This window comes from Manacus vitellinus, unplaced genomic scaffold (genome assembly GCF_001715985.3).
Source record: "Manacus vitellinus isolate BGI_N305 unplaced genomic scaffold, ASM171598v3 scaffold_27_pilon, whole genome shotgun sequence".
NCBI lineage: Eukaryota > Metazoa > Chordata > Aves > Passeriformes > Pipridae > Manacus > Manacus vitellinus.
In genome coordinates, this window is record NW_021940039.1 from 9,265,227 (window position 1) to 9,286,454 (window position 21,228).

General features: G+C 48.8%; 1 protein-coding gene across 1 annotated transcript in view; it reads right to left on the reverse strand.

Annotated features, from left to right (window-relative positions):
- The window catches only part of CACNA1B (calcium voltage-gated channel subunit alpha1 B), a 158,999-nt gene extending 139,157 nt beyond the window's left edge, over positions 1 to 19,842 (reverse strand). The window contains exons 1-5 of the mRNA XM_029960600.1: positions 19,738 to 19,842; positions 15,617 to 15,729; positions 10,756 to 10,887; positions 9,814 to 9,886; positions 5,900 to 6,017 (exon numbers count right to left, since the gene is read on the reverse strand). Of these exons, the coding sequence (XP_029816460.1) occupies positions 5,900 to 6,017; positions 9,814 to 9,886; positions 10,756 to 10,887; positions 15,617 to 15,729; positions 19,738 to 19,809 (508 nt within the window). The 5' untranslated portion in view covers positions 19,810 to 19,842. The remainder of the gene's footprint in view (positions 1 to 5,899; positions 6,018 to 9,813; positions 9,887 to 10,755; positions 10,888 to 15,616; positions 15,730 to 19,737) is intronic.
- Positions 19,843 to 21,228: the final 1,386 nt, after the last annotated feature.

Below are 21,228 nucleotides of genomic sequence, written 5' to 3' on the forward strand. Positions count from 1 at the left end.
AGAGCTGTGGAAAGTTGTGTTTGCTCCTCCTAATGGGAATGGACATGAGGATGGAGTTGATCCCAGGAGTATGGACCCTCTGGAGATCCAAAATGCTTTAGCAGCCAAGTGCTGCCTCTGTGTTTGCACTGCAGGGTCCCCACCAGAGCCCAGAGTGGGGCTGGGACCAGCTGCAGGTCCCCCAGGAAAGGACTTGAGGAAACTAATCCAGGTATTTGTAAGGGGCTCCAGGGGAGTTGGAGAAGGACTGGGGACAAGGGATGGAGTGACAGGACAAGGGGGAATGGCTTCAAATTGACAGAGGGCAGGGTTAGATGGGATATTGGGAAATAAATTGTTCCCTGTGAGGGTGGGAGGCCCTGGCACAGGTTGCCCAGAGAAGCTGTGGCTGCCCCTGGATCCCTGGGAGTGTCCAAGGCTGGGTTGGAGGGGGCTTGGAGCAACCTGGGCTGGTGGGAGGTGTCCCTGCCCGTGGCCGGGGGTGGGATAAGATGAGTTGTAATCCCAACCCTAAGCAGGGTGGGATTTTCTGTCAGGTTGAAGTGTCCCCTGCTCTGTCCCAGCTCAGGGCAATGCTGAGTGAGGGCAGGACAGGGGGTGAGGATGGTGAGCTGGGGGAGCCACAAATCCCTCCTGTGAGGGGAGGAGAGGCGAGGGATGAGCTCCCAGAGTGCCATCAACCTGCAAGGAGATTTTGGGAAACCTTGGCCTCAGTGCCCCTCCGTTGCTTCCCACTCCTCAGGAGACCTCCTGGAGGAGGCAGCTGAGGTTTCTCTGCAGGCAGAGGAGCCAGGAGCAGGGCAAGGCTGAGGCACCACCTGCAGTGGTCTCTCCCAAACAAGGCTGTGCCCAGAACCCCTCGTGCCCCAGCAGACTCCACTCTGGCTCGGGCACTGTTGGCTGCAGAGCTCTGGTCCCACATGGCCACGGCACCAGAGGACTTCCCAAGGCAACCAGGGACCAAAGCTGGCCCAAACAATGATCTCAAAGCCTCTTTGCTTTCCCTCTCAAGAGCTTTTACCGAACCTAATTCAGCCAAGACTCCAGGCCCAGGCATTCCCATCTCTAATTCCCGTTGGGATGAGCATCTCCAGAGCCTGATGTCCATCAAACCTGGAGCCTGTGCCTGTGACAGTGGGAAGCAGGAGTTGTATTAATCCCTCAGGATGCATCTGCATCCTCCCTGACTGCCAAACCCCCCAGGGGATGGGATGCAGAGCCCTGGGGTTTCTCCAGCCAGGAACCACGTCATCCCTCAGTTTTCCTCCATCTCACGGAACATGGGATGGAAGTTTTTACCATTTGGAGACAAATCCTCTGGGACAGAGAGAGGTCTGAAATGTGATGCCCATCAACTGCTCCTTCCCTCATTCCAGGAGGGCAGGGAGTGCTGTGGGTGGGAGCACCTCGATCCCAGAGAGCCCAGGAAAAGATGGTCAATATTTCATTAAAAAATATATTCATTTCCCCATTTCCTTTGAACTCAGGGCTGGTTTGCAGGTGGAAGGACAGAGGCTGCAGACAGGGGGGCTGAGGCAACCCTGGGGTGCTGCTCTGTGCTGGGTGTTTGGGTTTCTTCCTCTGGGGTGCTTCCAACCTGCTGGAAACACTTCCAGCCCTCCTACTCTGGGAATAAATGTCTCAGCAATAAAACTGTCTTCCTACCCCTGCCTCCCACACACACATGCTCAGAGTGTCTCGTGTAACAGAAGCAACCACTGGAAATGTAATTAATTTTTTTTATCAGATCAGGCTGTTTTGATCCGTTTCCAAGCAGACACAGTCTGGCAGACTCGGGTGTTTCTGCCCCCAGAAAAAGGTCCTCCAGTCCCTTTCTGCAGAGCTCTGGGATTCCCAAATATCACCCAAACTCCAGGCTCTGGCTCAGGGCTGGTGGCTGAGCCTGTGCCAGGATGGATCTCCTGCCCAGCACTCGAGGGCCAGGGGAAGGGCAGCACCTCCAGGCAGTTCCTGCTTTGCTTCTCAGGCTCCTCTGCAGGTTGGTTTTTTTTCTCCCCCTCAACAGATGCCTCCATTTATCAATTAACTGGACAACAATGAATACAGGCATGGTGTCATTTCCTAGCAAATGGGCCAAATCCTGCTGTTCCTCCAATCACACCACTTCCATTAAGCTGGTTCCACACAGACTCTCTGGAACTGGAAACATAAAGTGAGACGCTTCTGACTTAGAAAAACAAACTTTCAGGATCTTTTCCTTGCAATGGTCCCTCGAAAAAGTAAATGGAGCCAAAGGAAGAATCCCAAGGTGCAGTGAGAAGCAGCAGAAATCAGCACCAGCCCACCTTTCTTCTGCATGGAAAAGAATAATCCTGATGCCCTGAACAGCTCAGGGAGGAGAAAAGAGAACCTCGTGGTTAAAAAGAGCAGGTTCTGCAAAATGACCCAAAATCACCAGTTCCAGTTCTCTGAGGAGATTTGATCCATTCTGCCCAAACTCTTCAAAATGGCAAAGTTCACAAAGTGAAAATAAGCCCACTCCCAGTAGAGGAACCAAAGTACCTTTTGCTGGTCAGGCCCCAGAAGGGTTTTGGCTGATTTCAGTAGTGATATAAGAAAATAAAACCATAAAGTCCTGCTTAAGAAATTCAGTTGTATGGGGAGGGATGGAAAAGCCACACTTGACATATTGCATTAAAAAAAGGTACATTTTTAAAGCTTTTTGGAGGGAGTTCTGCAAGGCAGAGTGGACAGATCTTTATGAAGCCCTAAGTTAGAGCAATGAAGTCACACTAATCTAATCTAATAATTAATTTAAGGAGAATTAATCATCTTTGATGATCCTTCCAGTTCAGGATATCATATGATTCTGTGTTTCTAGCCTAGAATTAAGCTGATCAAGAACTCAGACTGCTCTTTGTAGTGTGTTCTCATGGTGTTCCCTGGGCTGTGGGGTCTCCTTGGGAAGTGACCCCAAGGCTGAGACACTTCCACCCTCTGCACTCCCCTGTCCTTCACTCTGCAGCATCCCTGCCATTAATGACTGTTTTACCTCCTGCAGCCATGCAGGGCTCTCCTTTCCTGGCAAACTGAACTTTATTTTCAGATGTTCCTGGCTGTGTTTGGACAGTTAATGCTGACCTGAGTCCCTGGTAAGTCCCTCAGGGATAAATGAGTGCCTGCTGCTCACTCCCAGCACCACAGACAAAGCTGCTGGACAGCAGGGTTAGACCTGACCTTCCCCAAATGCTGATGAAACATCAGCACAGGCTTTAGTGGAATCACTGCTGCAATCCCCATGGAAAACACCCACGGGAGAGGTTTAACCCCTCAGCCTTCCCCACACACCCCAAGCCCAGTTCTCCCCTCCTGCCCACAGTGCTCAAAGGTCTGTGTGGGGCAGAAAGGCTCTTACAAACTCTCTGGGAAAGCTGCTGATATTCCCAGACTAAGTTTGGGTCTCCAATTCTCCAACAGGGATGTAAATCCCCACGGGAATTAATGGGTTTGTCTGAGGTTTATAGCTTTGATCACCTGAAGTATCACAGAGTCCCAGAATGGTTTGGGTTGGAAGGGACCCTAAAGATCATCTCATTCCACCCCCTGCCATGGGCAGAGACACCTTCCACCAGACCAGGTTGCTCCAAGCTGGACTTGGACACTTCCAGGGATGGGGCAGCCACAGCTTCTCTTTAGGGAAGTTGGAAAACTTCAAAAGTTGGTGGAAGAAGCCTTCCAGGAAATTACAGAAGGTTTTCTGGGCATTGTTACTGTTTATCAGCCAGGTTTTCCCTCTTTCTGTGCTCAGAGGAACTCACCTGCAGCAAACTCCTCCCTCCCTGCAGGACTCACAGAGAACTAAAGAATCCAAACTCGATCCATCCCCCTTGCTAAACACCCCAGCAATGCCCCAGGGAGCTGTGCCTGTGGGCAAAGGGGAGGGCAGAGGCACTGGAGATATCTCAGGGAAAAAGCCACGAAAGCCACTGCCTGGATCACCTCAGAAGGGGAAGCCAGGATGAGATCTGAGGGGAATGTGGACAAGGTTTCACCTCCCCGCTGTGGCAGCAAGCAAAGGCAAATACTGAGCTCGTGGCAGTGGCAGCAGGTGAGCCAGGTCCTTATGGCCTGCCCTTGAACACCCCCTGCTCTCTCCCTTTTAATGAAAACTAAAGGACAAGGGAGAAGCCTGTCTGAATTAAAGGTGAGGCAGGGAATTAATACCCCGTTCCTCCAAAACGCTGGCTCGGAGCTGCTCGCAGGGTAAGAGTCTCTCTCTCAGCTGTGCTGTCAAGCCTGATTACGGCTTAATCTCATTTTCAAATGCCAAGCCTGGAGGATTTAGAGCTCTCCCTCCCTGCCAGCTCTCCACTGACCCAGTTTTCCAAAGGCTGTGTTTCTGGAAGGGGCTGGGAGGTGGATGTCTGAGCGTGGCTGCCCAGCCAGGCGGGCACCGCGGCCGCTGCGGCTCCGACAGCGCCGGATAATGGGATAAATCCCGCAGGGACACTCTGGTGTGACAAGCACAGCTCTGCCTGTCTGCTCTGCTCTTCCCCAGCGCTGTTCCTCGTGCTAATGGAGGGATCTCAGACAGAGGAAAGGGCTGGAGACACCCTATCTCCTGTCATCTCGCCCTCAGCTGAAGCAGCCCCTGTGACAGCTCCCTGTCTGTAGCCCAAGTGTTGCCCCCATGACCCCTCCCTCCCTCCCAGGTACCCAGCCAGCCCAAACAACACCAGGAAAAGATGAGCTCTGGGACTGTAACCAGCAAGAAGGTTCTCCCTGCTGGGCAGGCCCCCAAGCAGAGCAGCAAGGCTCAGTTATTACCCCTGTTTCACAGAACAAACAAACCAGCTGGGTGCTTTGTCTCTGCAACAGTTTCTAAAGTCCCATTTTTGAGGCTGCTCTGTTTGACTCCAGCTTGAGGCTGCAGGCAGCAAACATCACACCAAGGATCCTGAACCTGCTTAATGGCAGCAATTCCACAGAGCAATTCCATCAGCAGGGGCAGAGCCACCACAGCCCCTCTGCTCCAGCTTCAACTCATCACACCCAGATGTGACATCAGGGAATCACCTCAGTGCTGTATAAAATAGATCCTCCCTTCCCAAATCCCATCTCCATGTCACTGTGTTCTTGCCTGCTTAGTCCTGTCAGGACATATCAGACATCAAAGTGCTGCTGGTTCCCCACAGACACCCTGGGACATTTTGGGGGAGGCACAAGCCCCCAGTTTCTTCTCGCCCTCAAGAGATTTTCATCTTGAAGCAGAAGAAAACAGACACTTCATGTGCCAAGTCCTGGACCACGACTGAATGAGTCTGAAACCCCAGAGCCTGAAACCCAAGATCTAGAATTAAATTTTAAGCACTAAGTGGAGACAGGATAATTTCCAGCATTTGGAACAGCACAGCTGGTTGAGCTGCCCTGGAGACAAAGGCACCAAGAGAATGGAGCCTCATCTACCCACCAACCCAATTTCAGCTCTTCCTTCCCCTGACCAACCACAAACCATCTGTGAGGATGTCTGAGGTACAGAGGTCCTGCTCTGACCTGACTTCAGTTATTTTTCCCACCTCATAACAGGACATCCTCAAGGAAAACACAAACTAACTCGTAATAGGACGTCCTCAAGGTAAAATATAAAGTAGCTCACATAGGACATTCTCAAGGAAAACATAAACTGACTCACAGTAGGACATTCTCAAGGTAAAAGGTAACAATTAAAATGAAATGTCATGAAATTAAATCAAATCAAAATTTCTTACGTTGCCATAAGAAGAGCGGCCACCAACCTGGATAACTCACCCACACGCCTTAGCCCGGGGGCTGGAAGGAGAAAAAGCAATAATTCCGTTTTAAAAAGTGCAAAAGGGTGAGAATTGAAACAACATAAGGTCTCTCTGGCAGCCCAGGAAGGGCAGCCGTGGAAGGATACAGTTCCCAAACAGCGTCAGGACGATGAAGTAGATGGAGGAGAACATCCCCGAGCGGACCCCGCCCTGCGACTCGATCCCGTGGTACATCACAGCATTCCAGTCCTCCCCTGTCAGGATCTGCAGGGGTGGGAGAGAGGAGAACAGGGGGTGACTTAAAGGAAGGACAGAGGGGTCAGGGGGAGCCAGGCAGAGTGATGCCATCTGGGAATGCTCCCCAGGGGAAAGGGGTGAGCACATGGGGGGCATTGTCCTGCTCTGCTCTGGGCTGGGAGCAGTTTGGGCACCACGGCACAAAAAAACATCTAAAGCTGTTCAGAGGGTCCAAAAGAGGGATGCAAAGATGGTGAAGGTGCAACCCTTCTGGGGTCTGCAACTTCCTCCAATCCCTGCTCCCTGCTGCAAAAACCAACCCAACAGAATAAGGCAAACCTCTCTCTCCCTGGAGAAGAGATGAAGAAAAGAATCAAACCTCAAAGGGTGGAGATCAATCACCTCCCTCAGTGCAGCACAGGAGGCTCCTGGATGTTGGAGCAGCAAAGTCTCCTGGAATTTCAGTTTTACCATTCCAGGAATGATACAGACAAGAGGGTGCCAAACTTTTCTCCAAGGTGCACATGGACAGGCAAGGGGGGGTGGATACAAGCAGAATCAAGGGAATTTTCAGCTGGATAATCCTGAATTCCAGGGCTTTGTAAAGCGGGGAAGCAGAGGGGCAGCTCCAATCCCTGTGAGCAGGGACAGGACCCAGGGAATGGCTGGAGCTGTGTCAGGGCAGGGTTAGGCTGGATTTTGGGAAAAGGTTCTTCCCCCAGAGGGTGGTTGGCACTGACCAGGCTCCCCAGGGCAGTGGGCACAGCCCCAAGGCTGCCAGAGCTCCAGGAGGGTTTGGACAACGCTCTGAGGGGCAGGGTGGGATTGTTGGGGTGTCTGTGCAGGGCCAGGAGCTGGACTGGATGATCCTGCCCCTCTGGGTTCCCTGCCTGCTGCCCAGCTCTGCCCAAGGGCTCTCTCTCCCCCAGGCAGAGGCAGCAAAAGCCACATTCCAACACATCACTCCTGGCACAATTCCTCCCCACTCTCCATTTTCAAGTCATGCAGAGACACTGGGTTTCAACAGCACCTTTCCTGGCACTTCCCACAATCCTAAGAAAACTCTTGAGCTCCAATGCCCTGAGTGGGAGCTCTGTCAGCTCCAGCTCCACTCATCCCCTTCCTACAGAAGGGTTTGGGTCGCTCAGCTCCCCCCACCCCACACACACTGTACCCACAGAGTGACAGGAGCAGCTTTGTCACCTCTCCCACCCCTGTCCTGATCCTCAGGGGTGTGGAGAGCCCTGCTCAGCTGGGACAGGGATGGGCACCACTCCCACTGCCAGGCACTGGGCACCACCACTGCAGGGCTGGCACAATACAGGTTCTTCTCCAGTTTTCCCAAGTTTGACCCAGATGGCCACAAAGCACAAAAAAAACCCAACCCCTAAGGAGAAGCAACAACCACTGTATGAGAGAGGACAGATGAGGGAAGTTGGAGGGACTCTGCTCCTCCTGGGTCCTTGTGCAGGGACAGGAGGAGCCACAGCCCAGCCCTGCAGAGCAGAACATTGACCTGGGACTAACTAACAAATACATCAATAATAGGAAAATTAATCAGAACACATGCAAACACCTCAGTCTCAAGCAAGCCTTAATGCTAATTTTGTACCAGTCTCACTTGCTCATCACTGAGTGTAACATTCCTGCCAGTCCTGCTCAGCACTGACTGAGGCACAGCAACATTTTGGGCAGAGCAGCCCTTCCCTTGCCTGCTGTGGCACAGTCAAACAACAGCTACTTTTAGCACATTCCAACAATCCCGTGGGGTGTGAAGCTCAAATTCCTAAATAGGAAGTTGTCTTCGTGTTTGGTAGGGGAAAAAAAAGGGAAATGAAAAGGCCACAGCACGGTGTGTGTTGGGATCCAGTCCCATGTGCACGTGGAAGGGGAGGTTTTAGAAAGGAATCCAAAGCCCAAACATTGACCCAAAATTTGTAGTTCAGAGGAGGAGGAGGATGGACCAAGAGCAGGGATTATCAAAATGCCTCTGGGATATTATTATTATTATTATTATTATTATTATTATTATTATTATTATTATTATTATTATTATTATTATTATATTTTAACAAATAATAATAATATATTATATTTATTATATGATTACTATTGCTTATTGTTATAATATAATATATTATATGACATAATAAAATATTTTTTATTATTAATATATGCGAATGTAATATTATTATAAGGTCATTAATATTGTATATAATTTATGTACCTAATTTAATTAATCATTATAATAACTCAACTATAAAAATAACATTATTGTTTTGTTATACTATCATATAATAACTATATAATTAATGCAACAGTTATTAGATATATATATTGCACCTGATATATATTATATAATAATTATTAATATATCATATGTGGTATATAATTATAATAATCAAGTAATGTAAAATTATATTATTGTTACTGCTATTATTATTATTATTATTATTATTATCCAAATGCCTGTGGGAGGCTGCACTCAGTTAATCCAGTGCTGATGGGTTTTGCTGGTTTTAATTCACAGCTCTGACATTCTGGACAAATGTCCTAAACCCAACAGCATTTTCCTTCACCCCACAGGGTATTTTATCTCAAGGAAATATTTCAGCTAAATATTCTCATGGACAACCATATTCCCAAAGCAAAATCCCATCAACATTCCCAAGCCTGACTGGGGCTCAGTTCCTGCTCGCTGGCAATACCTTTTTGTATCTTTAAGCCCTTTTTTGGGTGAGCACTCAAATCCTGGGCAAATATTAATTTGCAATATCTTGGAAGTCAGTGCAGAACCTTCTTCCCAGCTGGGGGAGAAGCAACACCCACGGGAAGAGCTCACAGGGCACATTTGCTTTTAGATTCTTTGTGTTAATCCAAAAATTGGCATCAATCCCCCCCCTTTTTTTGCCCTTTTTGGGCCATGCCACTGAAATACATAATACCTGAGTTAAACCTCGCTGAGCTGTGTCACAGTTGGGCTCAGGGGCGAAGCCTCAGCTCCAGCCCACCCCAGGAATTTGGGTGGGACGAGGTTACAAATGCTGGGCGGGTTCCACAGACCTGGGAGGGTCCCCTGCACATGGAGCAGCAGCCCCAGCTTTTACTGAAACACCCGAAGCGATTGTTTTTAAAAACCAATTTTTTTGCTTAATTTTTTTTTTATTTAAATACAAAAATTGTATTTTAAAAATGCAAAATTAAATACAAAAATTGTATTTAAAAAAGAAACGAAGAAAACAGCTGCAAAATGAAGCTTTTCAATCCCAGCATCTCCCAGAGCTGTGAGTCCCTCCTGCCTTCTCCCGAACCCGCCCGAGGCTGGTGCCTCTCTCATGGAAGGCAATTCTCACCCAGCATTAACTTCTCTGGAGTTATTACTGGGCCAAAAGCTGCATTATTTCCCTGCTGCCTGCAGCTCCCTCAGGCCTCTCTGCTCATTAAATTATGGCAAAAGTGCAGCAGGTCAAGCACTGGCTCATTCCAGGATCCACGAGCCAGAGCTGCCATCCCAGGGCTGGGAGGCAACAGCCTGGGCACACACAGACTTTAAGAACAGCACAGAAATACCTATTTTATCAATTTTTTTTTTCTTCCTAGCAAAAAATCTTTTGTTCTACTTTTCTTTAATTCCACGGCGTCGATTTTTAATTTGATTTTTTTAATGATGTGTTGATCGAGCAGCGAAGCAAAACACGTGAAAAGGAAGGACTTCTTTCCTAAACCCCACAGATTTTTGAGGACCTCTTTGCCTTCCATAAGCAAGGGGAGATGCCCAGGAATTCCTCTTCTAACCCTGCCCCAGGCCAAGGTGTGGCTTTACCTGGAACACGGTGAGGATGGCGGCGGGGAAGGTGTCGAAATTCGTGGTCGGAGTTTCGTCTTGGAAGTTGAACCTGGAGAGAAAGGAGAGATCCAAAGCGGAGCAGTGAGGGCCAAGCAGCTCCCAGGCATCTCCTAATCCCCTGGAATGCTCCAGAAACCCAGTCAGGGAGCAGCATTTGTTCCACCTGGCAATAACAGCCCAGGCAAGCACAGCAGGGAACACGGTGTCTCTCAGAAGGTGCTCAACAGGACCATTAGCAGGAACTCAATCTCATTCCCAGAGAAAATTCGGATGCTTCGAAATTCGTTTGCAGCCACAATTAAAATGAACAATCCAAATCTCAAATGGTTTTTGCCGAGCAACCCATTCCAAGAGGTTTTCGTCCTCCGGTGCGAAAGCCCAAATTGAAATTACCCTCTTAGTAGATAATTTCTTTTTAATATTTTAAAGATATAATAGCAATTGACTGAGGGGGGAAAAAAAAAAAAAGACCAAATAAAACCGTGTTATTTCGTTTCAGAATCGATGCTGGGGTTTAAATGATAATACTGTGATATTTCGTGCTGCAAAATTCACCACAAGTGGCATTTCTAATGAGAGTAATCAGATTCAACAGCACCGTGTTTTCCAGCAGAAAAATATTCCAAGTGAATAAATACATTGTCACCCTGGATATTGGGGAAAGGATTTGCCTTTCCCTTAATAAAAAGTGATGCCTTCCCCAGGCCTGTTTCTTTATGGGGGTATGTGGGGACTGTGGGATGACAAAAGGGGCTTTGAATTAGGGTTGTTCTTTCTTAGGGAAGAGTTCAGCTCCAGGTAAAACACTGGAACAGGAACTATTTTCCTATAAATTTCTCAGCAGCCCAGGAAGACTGAGAGTGCAGCAGGATGTGACCCTTCCAGCCCTGCAGCCCCAGGATGAATAATCAGACTTACTGTCCTCCAAAGAGCTGCATCCCCAGCAGAGCAAAGACCACGATGAACAGGAACAGCAGGAAAAGCAAACTGATGATGGACTTCATGGAGTTCAGCAGGGAGACCACCAGATTCCTCAGGGAATTCCAGTACCTGTGGTGGAGATCAGAGCAGCCAAGAGAGAACGTGAGTGGGGGAAGAGCCTTTGGTGAGAAACTAATATGAATTATCTCCCGAGCGATAGGACGAGAGGAAATGGCCTCAAGTGGCCCAGGGGAGGTTTAGGTTGGATATTAAGGCAACATTCCTTCCTGGAAAGGGTGGTCAGGCATTGGAACAGCTGCCCAGGGCAGTGGTGGAGTGCCCATCCCTGCAGGGATTTTAAAGCCCTGTGGATGTGGCACTTGGGGACGTGGGCCAGTGGTGGCCTTGGCAGTGCTGGCCAACAGCTGGGCTTGATGATCTTGAAGGTCTTTTCCAACCTGACTCTATGATCTTCTTATTATAAAACAGGAGGAGAATGACAAGGAATATCAGCCTCTTTAAGCTCCCTTCTGCTGTTGGAAAACACGGCTCAGGGAGTGGAAAATCTCTTGGAGCATCCTGAGGGCAGAGGTGGTCACTTGGGGTGTGTGCACCCACACTGAGTTGTGTGCAGTGAATGTTTGGATTAGTTCCTCCTCTACCCCCTTTCCTGGGATAGATTTTGACCTTCTGGCATCTTCTCATCCAGCACAGCAGCCAGATGAGAACTAAAATGCCCCGAATCAGCAGGGGTGTCAAAAGTGTATCGACATCATGAAGGTGACACTGAAGGTGGGAACAGTGAATCCAGCTCTCCTTAACACACAAATCAGGAATAAACACCTCATTCCCACCAGGACATCTCTGTGGTGTGTCCTTCCAACCCATCCAACGCCAGTCTCAACCAGTGGATTTAAATTCCCACATGTTTAAACGTTCCTGTAGGAGTTTCACACCCCCATCAGTGCCCAGCCATGCCTTTGGTGTGGGGAAATTCAGGTGTCCAGGACAGAGCCTTGGAGAGAACAAATCCAGGACGATAATTCCAACGTGGCAAGAGGGAATTCAGGCTCAGCCTGAATCCTGACTGATACATCCAAGTCACATCTGGCCAGATACAGAAGATGGTTTGGTTTTGCCTCCCCTGTGCCCAGAAGCAGCTCCTGGCACAGCCACAGGCAGGAATGTGGAGAGATGGCAGTGCTGGGAAGGGTCTCTTTCCTGGCTTTATTGCCCTGCTGAGAACAGGCAGGGAGGGTTATATCAGGAAAACTAATGAGTCAGGAAATGCAGAAAGAGCTGGGCAGCTCTTTGATGAGCTCCTTTTGGACCCAGATTCTTGTGGAACAACGGGATCGGAACAGGCAGCGGGAAAGGAGTGATTTGGAGCCATTTCACGTGTCCTCTGCTCAAAGTTGGGAGTCTGAGGCCGTGGGGGAGGAATTTTTCCCTCTTTTTCTCCAGTGGTTTCTCTCATTTCCACTGCCTGGCACTGGGAGCTGCCCTGCAGAGCTGAATGCCTGCCCTGAGTGTCCTCCTGCTGCAGTTTGGGGATGGCTCCACACCCTGAGCTCATTCCTGCAGTGTGGCTGTGGGTCCCCAGCAGAAGGAAGCCCCTGGATTTGTCAGATCTGCTGATAAGGAGAGAAGCTAAGAGCTGGAGTCACCATCCCCTTTCCTTTGTCTTTGCTTTCCCCCTCTCCCTTCCCCCAGGTGTAGCTGGGAGGACTGTTCCTCTGTGCTGGAGGTGATACAACCACGTCCATCCCAGGAGAAGTAGGATCTTACACTCCCATTCCAAGAAAATTTACTTCCATAATACAGTGACAGAGGTTTCAGGATAAAATCTGGTCTCCAGTGGAAATGTTGCAACCAAACCTGCCCAGGGTCAGTCCCAAAGCAAAAGGGGCTGGGCTGCTCTCCTTGGAGAGGGAGGGTTTGCTGCTCCCACAGCTCTCCCAAGCTGGACAGAACAGTTTCAGACCAAACCTGCCTCATCCAAGGGCTTCACACCTCACAGGGAGCACAACTGGACCCAAAATCCATGGGAGCTGGAGGCTCTGCCTTGTCCTGGAATAGCTCAGCACCAAACCCTGACCCAGAGCACCAGGATATTCTGAGGAGCTGCATTTCTGCAATGTCAGTCCCTGTTCAGCTCTGCCAGGGCAAAGACAAGCACATGAAGCTGGTTTGCCCTTGTTCTCCCTGCTGAATTTTAGCCCCTCTCAATCTGTATCCCCTCCTGGTGGATCCTGCTGGCACCTTTCAGGCTGGCTGGAATTTCACTTTTTAACTCTTGCTGTCCATGGTCACTGTGATTTAAGACTGGGATTGAAAAGGTCTCATCCCATTGATAATTCAAAGCAGGATGTGCTGTCCATGGTCACACTGATTTGGCATGTGGGAATGAAAAGGTCTCATCCCACTGATTATCCAAAGCAGGAGGATTGAGTTTAGCTCAGTTGGTTCAAACTTGGTTCTAAGAACACCAAGGTCAGGTTCAATCCCCTGTTTGGGCCATTCACTTAAGAGCTGGACTCAATGATCCTTGGGGGTCCCTTCTAAATGAGAATATTCTGGGATTCTGGGACTGCAATTGGCTTCTGCTGAACGTGGAAGGAAAATAAACCAGAGCAGGGAGTTGCAGAGAGAAATTCCTATGGAAGAGATGGAAAAAGGAGACAGGAAACTCCTGAGGGTCAGGGTGTTCTCACAGCAAAGGCTGCAATGAGAGAGTGTGGGCAGAATCTGTGCCTGGTGGCAGCACTTTGGTGGCTCTCATGAGTCATGAGAGGACTGAGCTGTGCAGCTCCAACGCCGGGATAATGCGGGATCATCCCGTGGGAGCCACAGGGACGTGGCTGCTGGTCACACAACGAGCACATTCCTGTCGGGTCAGGTGAAAATTCCACATAATCAGGTCAAGGGAACATCAGGATCAGGGGGGTGACAGTGTCACTGATGTCCTGAGAAAGGGGGAGGAGCCCTGGGCTTTGTTAAGTTAAATCTCTTCTCCCAAGGAACGAGCAGTAGGACAAGAGGGAACAGCCTCAAACTGTGCCAGGGGAGGGTTAGGGTGGATACCAGGGAAAATTTCTTTGCTGAAAGGCTTGTCCAGGCCTGGCACAGCTGCCCAGGGCAGTGGGGGAGTCACCATCCCTGCAGGGACTTAAAAGCTGTGTGGATGTGGCCCTTGGGGACAGGGATTAGTGGTGGCCTTGGCAGTGCTGGGGGAACAGTTGAATTCAATGCTCTTGAGGGTCTTAAAGGTCTTTTTCAACCTAAACATTTCTTGTGATTCATCCCTTGATCCTGCTGGCTAAAAGGAATAGTCAAAACTCACAAAAAAAAAATAAAATTTTACCTTCCAAAAATGGCCAGAATTTTGAAAAAGCACAACACACAATCAGACACAGCAAATCTCAGTAGCTGGGGATAAAATTATCTGCTGATGATTCATGGCTCTGAATTTCCTACAAAACCAGGAGCTTCCCATACATAAGATTAGTGCAAAGGCAAACTACAGTGACACTTTTGGTGCAGGTACCCCCCTATTTTACCAGACAATCACAGAACTTAATGTTTCCAGCCCCTTTTTCCCGGAGTGCAACAGCTGACACTGCATCACACACAAATCTGGGATCTGCACAATCCTTAACAGGTACAAACCAGCAAACCCCCCAGAGCCAACAAAACCTGGGCCCTCAAACAGCTGCCAAAGCACCTGGTGACTTCCAGTGATTGGTTTGTTCCAGTGCCATCACCTGGGCCTTATTTATTTCAGGCAGTTGTGCACCAGGGGTGTTTTTGGCAGGAGTTCTTATTCCTCCTCCTGTTACTTCAAGCCAAGGAGCGTTAAGGGAGTGATGGAAAGAAGAGAGAGCCGAGGAGGCAACGTGGAAAAAAAATAAGGTGGAAAACAACAGCAGGGGCACCTAAATGTGTCATCAATTTGCACACCAGGGCTTGGAAAGCCTGCAGAAATGGCTCTAGATGGGTTTCTAAATGGCACAGGAGCTGTTTGCTGATGCCAGAGCACATTAACGTGAGGCAGGAGCACGAAAACAAGGGAAAAGCTGTGGCAACACCACTCCAGTGAAAATTCAACCTCCCAGACGTGCCCAGAGCACACACAGCACAGGCAGCAGCAAAACTCTGCCTATTTGTGTCAACACAGGGGCTCAGGCACCAGGATTTAGCAGCCAGCAATACCCAGGGTATTTGGTTTTCCAGTTCCCAAATGCTTCGGGAGCAGCAGATAAGGACAGTGAGCAGCTGATGGGACTTAGAAAGTCAATAAGGAATTTGTGTATTTTACCACAAGAGCTAAGGGGTAACATAATGAGGGTTTTGTTTTAAACAAGCTTAGAAACAAAGCAAAAAAAGGATATTTTCCTGCAGCCCATCATTACACTGTGGAACTCTCTGCCCAAGGGCAGAAAAGCCTCTACACGAGGCTGGGAGGGGGGGAAAAGGGCTGTTAAAAATCTTTGTGGATGCAAATACAGGCTCAGGAACTCCCAAAATTTCCAGCTGCCAGAAACCCCCATTGCCCAGCTGAGGAAAAGGGCAATTCTGCATCTGCAATTCTCTTCTGCTCCCATCAGGAGCATCCTAATGGCATGTCAGGACAGACAGGGGTTTTGTGCCAGCAAAAACAGGGGTTTGGGGCATTGTTTTGGGGTTTTTTTCCCCCTCCAGCTTCTGGTTATTTATTTATTTATTGTTTATAAATATAAATATATAACAATAAATAAAAATATCAACAAAACCACTCCTCCTTGCTGTGGGGTTGGTAATCCAGATTTCACGTGGTGCTAGAAGGCTGCTGGGAGAGTGAAAAGGGAGCTGGACTTACTTTGTTACTTTGAAAATCCTCAGCAGTCGAAGTGCCCTCAATACACTGATGCCAAACGAGGTTCCTGGTTTCACTGCAGCCCAAATAACTTCAAATATACTTCCCACGATGACCTGCAAGAAGAAGGTTGGGTTTTTTAACATACATAAGGCAAAACTTCTCCTTATTTCTCCGTTGTGAGGCTGAGGAAAGCCCAGGAATCAGAGCTCAGGCTGTGATGGTTTTCTTAGGAAAACTTCAGGAAAATCATAAATTGGCCAAGAGCACTGGAAATCCCTAATTTTACCACTGGAAATCCTTATCCCAACTTTCTGCAGCCCAGACTGAAAAAGGGCAATACCCAGCAGCAGAACACATTGGGATCTCCTATACCCAGTCAGGAACTTGTTGCTTTTTTCTCCAGCAACCAAACTGCCTTAAAATAACCTTTTTGGAATGACACTGTGCTTTATTATTGTATTTTTTTTAACACTGGCTCAACTGCAAATGCCAACACTTTGTTTTCCCACCCCACACAGTGGGTCTGTGCAGAGATCCAGGGGGGCACTGCCCCATCCTTCCCTGCCCATCAGAAGGACCAAAAACCTTCACCTGCAGCAGAGCAGTGAAGCTCTGGGTGAGATTCACCAGAAACTTCTGGCAGCTGAGAGTGTTTAGGAGGGCAATTAAAGCAATTGCTGTTGTGAGACCCGGCAAAGCCTCCAGCACACACATCCAACCAGCTGCCTCGGGGGATGGACAAAGTCGTCCCAAATCGAGGTGGAATTTTTTTAAGTCCTGGTTTGTTTTGGCTGGGGGGGTTTAAGGACGGCAGGGAATTAACCCGGAGCAATGGAAACAAAACCTTCTGAGATATCCTTCATTACCAAAAGGACAAAGCAGCCATGGGTTAAGCACAGCTGGGAAGGGCAATTATCTCCACGCAGGTTGCTGCACAGTTAATAAGATAAAACAGGCATTTCGCTGCCAATTGCTGTTATTGCTCACATTAACCCGGCCTTTCAGAGCTCCCACCGCCCCTGGTCCCCGGGTGGGCAGAACACACCATAAACACGCTCAGCAGAACCCAGCAAGCAGCTGCTTTGTGCTGGGGGAGGGAATGTTAACAGGGAGCCAGGGCTGATACCTGCAAGAAACGCTGTGCCCCGAGCTCCAAAAAAAATCAGGTGCGCGGCAGTTGCTCATCCCTTTTGTCCCATCCGAAAAAGAAGGAGCTAAAACTTCTCTCCCACAGTCTCTCGCTCTTGGGAATCCCTCGTGAATCAGCAAAACCCTTCCCTTGGACTTTCCACATGTCACACTGATAATTAATTATCTCGGCATCCCAGCAGGGCCTCCTGGGAGCCCGTTTCACAGGAGACCCCCCTGGACTGGTACTCCCAAGGCTGATGTTGCTCTGATTTGTTGTTTGGCTTTTTGCATTTGAATGGTTTCGTCTCGATGGTTTGTCAGACTAAACTGGCTACGGAGCTGGGGGATGTTCTGGGAGGGGGGGTGAAGCCGCCGAATTAATTCTGGGGGCTGGAAGGTGGGTGAGGAGGAAGAAACAGAGCCAGAAGTAGGATCCCTGTGGATTCTCCGAAGGAGGAAGAATTAAAACCAGATCAACAGCTTGAACCTCCTGGGAAACACTCACAAAGCTCGTTGCCAGCGCTGCACAAACGCAGAGAGACACTGGGGGGTTTATCTTTGGCTGAGTGCAAGCTCCTAAATCACCTGTCCCTGACTGGCAGGTGCAAGGGCTGGTTGTGGAAGGAGCATCCCGGACACAGGGATCCAAGGAAACTCGCAGCCAGCTTGGAGCTCACCTAATCCACTGGTGAAAGACATCAGCCTGTTATCAGGGAATTTAAACAAGGCAGTGATGGGAGAAATAAAAATATGGTTTTTATATTATGAGAAATAAAAATACAGTTTTTATATTATGAGAAATAAAAATACTTTTATATATATATATATATAGGCATGTTGTGAGATATCCAAGTTCCACGGACTGAACTTGGGTATCAGGGTCCTTTTCGGCCGGATAAGGGCAATGCGAAAGTTCCTAAAAATTAAAATCTTTTGGGGCCACGTTGTACACGAGGTTCCTTTTCTCTTTGGGTTAAGAACAAGGGCAGATCCGTCATCTTCGACAGGGGATGGCTCACAGCCAATTGGAATAAAGGGAAAGTCCCTTTTCAGAGAAAAGAAACCTTTTTTAGGCAAAAATGAATATATTAAGATTATCTGAAAAAGGGTGGGATATTGTGAAAGTATAAAATGTGTGGAATTTAAACCCAAAGGGTCTTTTTCCCTGGAAATTCGGTGAGAGAAAGACCTGGTGCACTGAATAAATTCTTCCTTGTTTCTTTGTTCCCTGAGTTTGTGCCGTCTTTCTACATTTAAAAGAGGGATTTTTCCCACACAGGTGATCCCTGGGGTGGGGGCTTTCATCTCAAAGTCAGTTCACTCTGAGCTTTCTAGCCAAGAAGAGAGTGAGTTGGCTCTACTTGTAGCCTTGGATTGAGGAGAGGTCACTAAGTGAAGGTGAGAATTCCTCCTCCCTCGTGGGAATTCTGCTCCGTGGGGGAGGAGAGTCACTCCCAGCATTCTGGCAGACAAACAGTCGAACCAACAGACTGAATCTTAGAGAGCAGGGCTGGATGACGTGCACAGTGACCTGAACTGTTGTCCCCTTGCCCCTGGCTGTGTCGAGAGCCTCATATCTGCTTTGGTACAGAAACCTCCCAGCCCCAATCCTGCTCTGCCCACGCCGAAGATAAGAGGAGCCAAGTTATCCTCTGTGAGGACAGATTACAGCCTAATAGCTTTTAATGAATAAATTACCATCCACACGCCGTGGTCTTTGTTACATGGAGCCAAAAGCAGCCCCACTATTCTCACTTCAGAGCTGTAGTTTGAGCCTGGACTGTGTCCAGCTCTGGCCCCTCAGCTCAGGAAGGACATGGAGGGGCTGGAGCAGGTCCAGAGAAGAGCAACAAGGCTGGGGAAGGGACTGGAGCACAAGTGCTGTGAGGAGAGGCTGAGGGAGCTGGGGGGGCTCAGCCTGGAGAGGAGGAGGCTCAGGGGAGACCTCCTCACTCTCTGCAACTCCCTGCCAGGAGGGGGGAGCCAGGGGGGGTTGGTCTCTTTTCCCAGGCAACTCTCAGCAAGACAAGAGGGCTGGGTCTTCAGCTGTGCCAGGGGAGGTTTAGGTTGGAGATTAGAAAGAATTTCTTTCCAGAGAGGGTGCTCAGCCATTGGAATGGGCTGCCCAGGGAAGGGGTGGATTCTCCATCCCTGGAGGTGTTTAAGGACAGACTGGATGTGGCATCAGTGCCATGGGCTGGGAACCACAGCGGGGTTGGATCAAGAGTTGGACTTGATGATCTCAGAGGTCCCTTCCAACCCAGCTGATTATATGATCCTATGATCCTATGATTCTATGATTCTATGATTCTATGATTCTGGATGTGAGTTATTGCCTTCCTGTCACAAATCCCAGGTTTACTCTTCTCCTTCTGGGCACTGCAAAGAGCTGCCTGTGCATCTTGAGGGTTCAAGGGCTGACAGAGGAGATGAGCAGGAAGATGTGTGGATTTTTTGCCTTTTTTTTGTCTTTCAGTCACCTCATTTAAATGGGAGGGAGAATCTCCCAGCAATCAGAGCACTGGAACACCCCGGAGTTTGCCGAGGAAATGAAAGGCCCGGCTGTCACTTTGCCTCATAAAGGGATGATAAGGAGGGGAAGCTTAATGTGTTTAACTGCAGTTAATTTATGCAACCATTGCTCCCTGCAGAAGAAACACTCCCAGAACCATTTCCCATGGATTGCCACACCCACCCTGGAATGCCCATCCTGCTGGATGACAGGAGAGCCACACAGGGACTTTTTTCAAGGACATGGAGTGCCAGGACAAGAGGGAATGGTTTCATGCTTAGACTAGATGAGGGAAGGAATTCTTCCCTGGGAGGGTGAGGAGGCCCTGGCACAGGTTGCCCAGAGAAGCTGTTGCTGCCCCATCCCTGGAAGTGTCCCAGGCCAGGTTGGACGGGGCTTGGAGCAACCTGGGCTGGTGGAAGGGATGATTTTAAGTTCCCTTCCAACCCAAAGTCTTCTGTGATTCATCTTAACTCACCCCAAAGTCAAAGCAGTTGAATGAAGAGTGGAAGTAGTTCCTTGGCCCCAGTCCATACATCTTCAAAGACATCTCAGTAAGGAACAGCCCCAGGAAAACAAACTCTGCGAAATCTGGAAACAGGGAACAAAAGATTAAATTAGTCCATGAGACCTTGGTGGGCAGATCCCTTCATGTGGGGAACAGTGGTATTTTTGCACAACCCAGAGTGACTCCTGGCAGAAGAAAATCCCTCTGCAATGGCAAACAAGACCCAGAGGAGAGCTTCCCATCATTATTTCTGTGTGTCCATGAGCTGTGAGCAGCCTTCAGGAGCTGTGCTGTGGGATGGTGGCATGAGCATTAAATAATATGCTCACTGTTTTTATAAAGGAATTTCAAAGGAAACCTCTGGATCTACTCTTTCTAAAGGTCTAATTTAATTACACAGATAATGTTTTGCAGTGATGTGTTTGGGCCTTCTGTACCCACAAGAGATGGACACTTTTGGGTGTGGGGTGTTGAGTTTCTGTGACATCCTCTGCTGATAAAAATACCTTCCTACCCAACAGAACTGCTGACTCTGAGGGCTCATATTCAGAGGTGTTGTGTCTACTGTTACCACATTTATTTTTATTATGCCTTTATAGCCCTAAAACTGTGGAAGAACAAGTTCTGTTTCCTTTGGCTTCACATATCGCAGGCAAATAAGCTGTGAAGCTTTTGATGGGAAAATTTATCACCCATGATGAAACAAAGGGCTGGAGACTTCAATTTCTAGCTGAAGTTTTTCAGGACTTGAAGCTACAGAAAATACCACCTTTGGCGTTTTAAGTTTGGATCTGGAGGCCAATTAGCAGCAGTAAGAGTAAAACGTTAAAAACAAACAAAAAAAAGGTGCAAAAAACACCTCCAGTACCAAAACCAACCCAATGGAATAAGGCAAACCTCTCTCTCTCTGGAAGAGATGAAGAAAAGAATCAAACCTCAAAGGGTGGAGATCAGTCACCTCTCTCAGTGCAGCACAGGAGGCTCCTGGATGTTGGAGCAGCAAAGTCTCCTGGAATTTCAGTTTTACCATTCCAGGAATGATACAGACAAGAGGGTGCCAAACTTTTCTCCAAGGTGCACATGGACAGGCAAGGGGGGGTGGATACAAGCAGCAACAAGGGAATTTTCAGCTGGATAATCCTGAATTCCAGGGCTTTGTAAAGTGGGGAAGCAGAGGGGCAGCTCCAATCCCTGTGAGCAGGGACAGGACCCAGGGAATGGCTGGAGCTGTGTCAGGGCAGGGTCAGGTTGGATCCCAGGAAAAGATTCTTCCCCCAGAGGGTGGTTGGCACTGCCCAGGCTCCCCAGGGCAGTGGGCACAGCCCCAAGGCTGCCAGAGCTCCAGGAGGGTTTGGACAACGCTCTGAGGGGCAGGGTGGGATTGTTGGGGTGTCTGTGCAGGGCCAGGAGCTGGACTGGATGATCCTGCCCCTCTGGGTTCCCTGCCTGCTGCCCAGCTCT